The sequence below is a fragment of the Thunnus albacares genome, chromosome 21 (genome assembly GCF_914725855.1).
Source record: "Thunnus albacares chromosome 21, fThuAlb1.1, whole genome shotgun sequence".
In the NCBI taxonomy this organism is placed as follows: domain Eukaryota; kingdom Metazoa; phylum Chordata; class Actinopteri; order Scombriformes; family Scombridae; genus Thunnus; species Thunnus albacares.
The window spans coordinates 23846939-23855465 of record NC_058126.1 but is presented as its reverse complement, the minus strand read 5'-3'; the positions used below and the strand labels follow the sequence as shown (position 1 = coordinate 23855465).

The 8527-nt window shown below is 37.2% G+C and overlaps 1 protein-coding gene across 2 annotated transcripts; it reads right to left on the bottom strand.

The window, feature by feature from the left end:
* Nucleotides 1–2104: 2104 nt before the first annotated feature.
* LOC122972962 (C-C chemokine receptor type 1-like) lies at nucleotides 2105–6504 on the bottom strand. 2 transcript variants are annotated; one of them, XM_044340392.1, is made up of 3 exons: nucleotides 6399–6504; nucleotides 5931–6133; nucleotides 2105–4268 (listed from the first exon to the last, which is right to left on the bottom strand). In XM_044340392.1, the coding sequence occupies exons 2-3, from the start codon at nucleotides 6104–6106 to the stop codon at nucleotides 3410–3412; spliced, it is 1035 nt and encodes a 344-aa protein (XP_044196327.1). In that variant the 5' UTR covers nucleotides 6107–6133; nucleotides 6399–6504; the 3' UTR covers nucleotides 2105–3409. The 2 variants fall into 2 exon arrangements, with proteins under 2 accessions (XP_044196327.1, XP_044196328.1); XM_044340393.1 differs by lacking the exon at nucleotides 6399–6504 and having other exon boundaries at nucleotides 5931–6228.
* Nucleotides 6505–8527: the final 2023 nt, after the last annotated feature.

Here is an 8527-nt window from a genome sequence, read left to right as displayed (position 1 = left end):
CTTAGTTTAAAGTGGAGTATTGTACTATTTGGTCCAAACATCCCCACATAGAATTGACAACCAGAAGGCAATAAATTTGGGCATGATTGGCAGATAAGGCAGATATTTCTTTTTTTTTTTTGGTTTAATACACTAAGAAACGGATCAATCTCTGCAAAGAACTGTATTCCAATTCTTCGTGAAACTGGTCATCAGAAAACATTTTAACGGAGAACAAGGAGAATTTAAAGTCTGTGTACTTAAAGAAGAACTTACAGGACTATTTCTGCTAAGAGAGTTTAATGTAGAACATGAGCATAAAACAGATAGTGAAGTACAGTTAATTGTGCATACTTTTAACCATAGTGGAATAAGTTCTATAAACTTATTGGACCATAGACCCGTACATGGGGAACTTCCAGAACCTGTTGGTGCACGGGAGGAGGATCTCACAGGGAAAACTGACATGATAGAATTCAAAGTAGGGCACTTAATCACTTGGTCTACAAACTCACACAAACAGTTAAAAACCCTATCAGACCCAGTGAAGAGACACAGAGAAGGCACCACCCCCAAAGCCAAACAATTGTGACACATTTGGGTTCAATAGTGATTACTTAAAAAATGGAAACAAGGGTACAGTCAGTGCCAATCCCTGGGACAGCTGGAGGGACTACTCTGGGAAGCCCTTCTTCTCTTCAGCGCACATGGTGCCATTTCCCCTATCCCCCTGGGAGGACCATGTAAGACAAATCACCAGAGTAATAGCCTACATATTCTCAAAACACACACATCCTTATCCTCCACACACAAACTAGAGTGCTAGGACAAAGCACCACTGTGAGAGGAAAAAAACATTATCAACAAGAGACATTATCCCTGATCACAGGATAATCAAAAGATGGAATCCATACCACCATGCATCATGAGTGCTAGTAATTTCTCCATGGTGGTGGCCCTTTACTGTGCGCAAAGTACATGGGTTGAAGACTCTACAATGTGATTCAATCCCAGACTGAACTCCTCCAAAATCATGATGACATTTGTGTGTAAAATGTATCGATTAAGCATATATTAGCCAAAGACAGCATTTTGCAATATTACTTTTGGAGAACAGAACATGATGAAAAGAATGTAACAATGATTGAATGTTTTGAGTTGGACTATGCATTAAGGCGTGGATATTCTGTATATCGCAACTCTGAAAGACAACTCACTCTTTGTGAATTCATCTTTAATTTCCATGACACTCATCTCTAACTTTCTCTGTGATGACGTATTGATCATGAGATAATGATTTTATCTGCAGTGCAACAGCTTAATGATGACTGTTGGTTAAGGTAGACTTTATGTGCTGATATCAAATTTCACACTACTTCCAATATCTGACAACAGAAACAGGAACCTTTCTAAATTTGAATTATATTGTTAAGTTGGCTGCGTTAAAACATAGTATTTACATTTGATCACAGATAGCCGGTGTCTGAACTGAGGATGATGGGAATGTCAGTAGTTTTGCCAGTATTTGATCCAGACCAAAGTGTTGAACAAATTAAAAATGTAAACTGCTGACGGCTCTAGATGAAAAGTCAACGGATCACCAAAGTCATTCCAGTCATTCATTCTGTGGGGAAAAAGAATATTTGTACATAAGTTCATTGGCAGTTTATCCTGTACTCATTGATAGTTATTGCAGTCTGGACCAAAGTCAAAAACTTTGACAAGTAAAATTAAAAGTAGTGAGAAAACATTTACAGTATTTTTTGTAATGTGGGGAAGTGACCCTGTAATCCTTTCACCAGAGATATTGACACTAGGCTTTATGCAGAAGATAAAAATATGTCCAGATCTGCTCCCCTGAGACAGTTTTCTTCATAACAACATTTTTAGCTCTGTACTTCAATTCTTGGTTATGTGGGGGAAAACTGTCCAGATCAGCAATGTAATCAGGTGGTCTTGTCCTCTTCTGAACATGGACATGAGAAACATGTATTTGAACTTCTACACAAATCCTTGACAGTTGCTACCTTAAAAGAATGTTTTCAGTAAAAGGGGTGTTTTGAAAAGGTATGTACATATATTCTGGAAAAATGTGTGATGTGAAGAAAGGAAACATGTAGCCTGGTGATTTAAAAGGGTTGATTTAATCAAATAGTTTGGATTTAGACAAACACACAAGCCAAACAAAACCCAACAAACCATTAAGCTTTTAACTCCCTTTTTGTTGCTGCTTTTTCACTGTTTTATTTCCAAGTAAAAAGTTCTTCATATGAAACTTGACAAAGAATGAATCATCAATGTAAAATATCGACTTTCTTTTTATAGGACATAATTCATTATACACACAATAATAAAAAGAAAACCCATAAACACAAGATTAAACCAACCAAACCAAAAATCAGAGCAGATATACTTACAGGCATGGAAAGTGACTGGACAATGATTATACATGCTTGATTCATTGTTTTGGACTTTATTTGGATGCAGCTAAAGCTCCACTGTCTGGTGTTCAACAAAGTGCTCTTATCATAATGTAAATTCTTACACTTAATCAGCCTTGAGAAGAACTACAAGCCAGACCTCTAAACTTTTTTTTTACACACTATACTGACATTTTAGAAATAATCCAAATTAAGTGAAGTCATAAAAAGCTGTCAGAGACACAGATAGTCATTACAAATGAGCGTTTAGGCTATATGACGAAAATACAGAGCAAAACACTTTTGTATCACATCCAAAAGTCCTTTACAAAGAGTTTTAACATTTGCTCAACTATGTAAGGATTAAGGAACTATGGATCCCTTCCCCCTTAACTTTGTTCAGCAGCCCAACTTTTACATTCTGTCACTCAGAGGTGATGCAGTTAACTGTAATATTGGGTGCAAAATTTGAGAGAACACTGTATAAAATAAATCATGATTGTGGCACTGTGGTGCATAACTAAGTGTGTTCTGACACATATAAAGGCACAGGCGTGAATACTTTGAAAATGGGGTTATGGCAGATGTTAGATTATTAGATTTGTTCTTACAAATGGAGTTACTCAACTTTAAATGCAGAGCTTTGTTTATCAACATCTGACAACTAGAGGACAGAAGGTCTCCCAAACTAGTTTGTAAATGAACCTTAATGAAACCTTAATAAAACCTTAAAAATCACAGGAGAATCAAGCTCACGTAGTTGACAAAAAGGCTTTACTGTATATACAAAGAAGGAATGGTGTGCTTTTCTGTAGGGATCCATCTCTTCCTGTAGCTGAGCTGAACATACCTCTTGATGGCATGGTCATGATGAAGAGGTAGCAGCTGTGTTTTGGGCTGGACAACAAACTTTCAAAACATGTTCTCTCTCTTCCTGCAGTTGCTGTAAAACCATGGTTTGTTGAACACATGGCAGTCCTGAGATACAAAGGAGTTCCAAACCCTAAAACTCAACTCAACTCTATACTTTTCTGTGTACTTTTTGTGGACATATTGGTTCTGCTGACCTGACTGACAGAAATATGCTTCTTTAACCCTGGGAAGCGTTTCACCAGCAGCTGTCTGAAGTAGCTCTGGAACTTTTTACCAACAAATGTATAGAAGATGGGACTGATGCAGAAGTAAATGTAAGCAATGTCATGAGTGACTTCATGTGCATAACCCCTCTTCTTCTTTTCCTCACAAGACAGGTTTTCAGGTATTAGTTGTACAACATTGAATGGGGTCCAGCATATAAAAAAAAACAGGACAATGACAAATATCAGTCTGACTGTCTTGAACCTGGTAACTATCTTGGATGATATGACAGTGATACCAATCCTAACGTAGCAGTACACAATAACAATCAGAGGAAAGAGCAAGAAAAGGAAAAGTTGAAGGTAAAATCCAGATGCTCTTAGCTTGTCATCAATAGGCGTGTTAAGAGGATATTCTTGGCAGAGCGTTTTGTTGCTACTATTATGAGTAAATGTTGTGTGGAGAATCATCTTTGGGATGCATGCCAGACCACTGACCAGCCACACCACAGCACAGGAGAGCAGCGCATAGCGTTGATTCCTCACCTGTGACCCACCCACGGAGTAAACGACAGCAAGGTGTCGGTCGAAGGTCAGGAGGGTTAGAAACAGAACAGAACTGTAGAGGCCCAGGTAGTAGACACTGCCTACAATCTTGCACATTACTTCGCCAAAGATCCAGTGGGAGAGCTGCTTGTAGACTCCCACGAAGGGAAGACTGCTCATGAAGATCAGGGAGGACACCACTAGGTTGAGCAGCAAGATGTTGGTCACAGTAGTCAGCTTCTCAAACCTAAGAAGTGGCCATTTAAACCGTTAAATATAGAAAAAACAGAGACTATGGATCACACAAGCATTTTTCACAGTAATATTTTGCAATAATTTCCAAACTGTGGATTGGTTGGTGGCAGTGAAGTAAATCTGAACATCTTTAGCATCAATTTAAGTAAAGCGTGTCAACTAGATAAACTGCTTTGAAATCTATTGATTGACAGGTCATACTGCAGAGTCCTGAAATAGAGGAAGTTCACTCGTTCAATGTCACACAATTCTCTCAGTTCAGTCTTTTGTTTTTGTAGTGAGCAAGCTAGCCTCTTGTACTGCCTGTAATTGCCTAATATTTTACCCTGATACCACTGCATAACCTCCAGGAAAATGACATTTCGTAATCAGGCATTTATTTAAATTGTCAAGGCTATTTTTAACTTTCTTTCCAGGACTGGTTTGCATAGAGATTAAGAGATTACAAGAGATTAGTTTTGAATCATGCAGGATGTTCAAATGTCTCAGTGTATCACTGCCTGTTATTGATAATATATTGATGACTTGTGCACATTTTGCAGCCTTGCAGGATTGAGTGCAACAATTCTGCTCTGGTCTACATTGCAAAATAGGATGTGCACAGCCAGCTCAGTAAAGTGAGTTGACAAATTTGGCATCAAAGTTGAAAATGCATGAAATGAATCTGCCTGAGAGTGTCACCCAGATATACAGTAGTCTGTGTGGGAATCTAGTGCCAACAAGTTAGTATTTCAATTTGACCAGTACTTCATTTTTTGACCAAACACCTCAAAACTAATGACACTCCCATCATCCTCAGCTGTTCTTTTTGAATTTCAATGCTAAATAGCACATGTTAGCAATGTAAATTAAGGTAGTGACCATGGTAAGCATTATACTTGTTTAACATCAGCAATGTCATGTGCTAGCATGGCTCTTGGTTAGCACTTAACATCAACCAAAGTGAATTTATCCAGACAAAGGTGATGTTTCTCCCAAAAGTAAAATATGAATCAAATTTTTAGGAGACATTGTTGCTAATCACTACCATAATAAGATTAACATAACAAATTTCATGTTCTTTTAACCAAGAGGGGAACAAACACCCCTCCTTTTCTTGTGCCAATTTCTGTAAGAGCCCAGAGAAGAATTTTTGATGCTGCTTTTGACCTGCATTTTTGAGCAAGAGCCATTCAATGCATTTACATTTAGTAACCTGTCTACAAAGTAGTTTTAATTGTCAGTGGCGGGGTCCACATTTGCGCACTTGAGTCAAACTGCCAACACATACACAAGTGACTATAATCCAGCACTACTGTTTTTAATTTTATCTCATTAGTGTCAGCCTCACTGTTCACTCTCCTAACAGTGTATCAGAGCTGTAGCAGTTGCTCTTCTGTTGTATTTTTAACAAAGTAGTTGCTTCACTAGTGTTTGCTGCTCACAAAATTCTGGGATCAGTAGTAGTAAATCACACTTGATGCTAAATTTTAAGGATTACAACTTTAATTTACTATTTGTAGACTATTTCAATTATCCTGTAATTCACAGGTAATTATAATAAGGGTTGTGTGTATTTTACAAGTTTACAAATTGTACATTTGCTACCTCTAATTGCTTTAAAATGCTAAACCAATATTTTTTTTGAATTTGAGAGTTTTGTTTGTCTACTCACCGATGGATGATGACCAGGACCAGCCCATTGCCAAAGAGACTGAAGAGAAACATGAAGTAGTAAATGGTGGACAATTGAGCTCCCAGTAAGTTTTCACCATCACTAGTACATAGTCCAGCCGGCATCACATTGTCATCGTCATAGTCATAGTTATAATCAGGAGTTGTTGATTCCATCTTCTCCTCAAATGTTAGCAGGGATATCTGTCAGAAACACAAATGCAACCATCATACACAGCATTCACAATATGATGCAATGATGCAGTCAGTATGAAATGAAAATTCTAAATATTGTCAAGCTTTTGAAAATGTGTAGTAGTATGTAAGAGCTATTAAATTCTGTGTGCATTCTTCTGTAAAGCATTCAAATAAGGAGAACTAGAAAACAATCCCTTTAAATAAGATCCTCCAAGGAGCTCAAATCAGATGTTTGTGGGAATGAGGATCAGGCTGAGCTGAGCTGACTTACCACCTGGCCAGCAGAGGAGCTTCTCCTTGTTGTCTGACCCTGAGGACCAGAACTGTCTGACTCACAGCTCAGCTGAAGTTACTCCATATAAGTCAGCCAGCAAGGGGAAGGAAGTGTGTGTGTTTGGGTCTGGAAGGAGCAGGGATTGGCTGACAAAGACAAGGCCAAATGTATCCCAGACAAGGCTGAGACCTTGAGAGCAGAGCAGAGTACTGAAAAGACAGTTCTGTGTAAGAACCCCATTGCAGTGGTCAATATAAGGGTAAAATGAATGAGGAAGCTGGGTTTTTACATGCAGTTCTTATGTTACACCACATCTACACAGGACGCTTAGCGTATGTAGCATGTTAGCAGAGCAGCAGCATCACAACAGCTCCATCTGTGTCTATATTCAGGATGCATTCGGGCACAGTGAGTGTAGGTCAATCACTACACAATAACTACAACACACAATCATTGTAGTTACCAAAAATGAAAGAAAATAGACTTCCAGGTGTAGTGCGAGTGAAATGCAAGCTGTTACTTATCACATGTAGACAGCTGTTAAAATAGAAGCGTACCTGTTCTGTCAGACAGACATGCGTGAGACACACAACTGAAAAACATGGCTGAAACACTTTCTGTGTAGGCACAACACAGTGTTAGTCTGAACATGGCAAAAGTGTCAGATGGTTAAAGTTAGGTAAAGATCATGGTTTGGGCTGACTGTGGTTAAGCAACTAAAACACTTGGTTACACTCGGGTTTTTTCACATCCATCCATTAAACCATGAGATGCTGACTCGTCTTTTATGGTCTAATATTATTATTGATGCTGGGCTGAAAGGATACAGACTGATATTAATACACATAATACTATTTCAGATCAAGGAAGTTCTCAGTTCACCAGCCCCACTGATACATTTACCTGAAAACAAAGCTGTTCAACAGTAATCTCAACGGACTATTACAGGAATATAGATTATATATATATAAATCAATACTATCTCCCCCAAAAAATCAAATACATTTTTTTTTAAATTTGCACAATTCTAATTAAAAAGTGATTGATTTAACAAATTAAACCATACACTTATTGTACTTAAAAAACTTTTCAGATAATCCAGCAGGACGGCATGAAAAATTACATTTTATTCACCATTAGAAACCTGCAGCCCACTGTCTATTATTGCATTACACATCCAGTTTGATAAAGGTTTTTTTTTTCTTTTTAAAGAAACAACAGTTTAAAGAGGCAACACTAAATGATCTGTATAATATTCCTACACCTATCTCTTTTGAAACATCACTATGATATTTATCAAAATACAAAAACATATTGTATTCAAATATTCCTTGTGATGTCTTTTTGTCTCTCAGTACCGAATTCATTCTGACAACTTTTTTTTATCCTGTATTATATTTTTATTATAATAAATATATACTTTTTTCAATGTTAGGAGTGTATGTTTGATTTGTATACTAGTATGTCATCCTGCTTTGGGTGTGGTTTATCACAGTCTGTGCTTCTGTCTCAGCGTTTTCCTGATAAAGATGAAGAAATTTGTTCTTCACTGATAATGTCACTTGTGACATTATTGAACTATTTCCACACTGTCAGATGGTTTTGTCATTTCTGAAGAAGTTTCTATAAGAAATTAGATATACAGTATCCTATAATTACATTTTCTGATGACTCAGTTGTAGTCAGCTTAAAGTCCCCCCAAAAATGTGTTTCTCCTCATTGTTCCTTCACTTAAATTTTTATGCTACAATGTGCAGTATGATGTAAAGGAAGGTTTGACACTAAAAGGCTGTTTCATCTGTTGAAAGGGGAAAGTTTAAATCTGAGTTTAAAACTAGGAGCATGATTTATGACATCACAACTAGTTTGGAGCCAATCATGGTCCAGTATGCAGCTTATACAAGTGTGATGTGAAACCTGAAGCCTCCAGTGCACATACACTGAAAATGGACAATGAACAATATTTGCATGTTCATAAATTCTGGAATTTTAATGAAGGAGAAAGACAAGATATAGATTTAAGAATTTTAACAAGATAATTGAACTGGTTTTGTTGGAAAAACCATATCAGACAGATTCTTTTATTTCAAGCAGAGTATTTTTATATGTCTTAAAACATGTTTGGA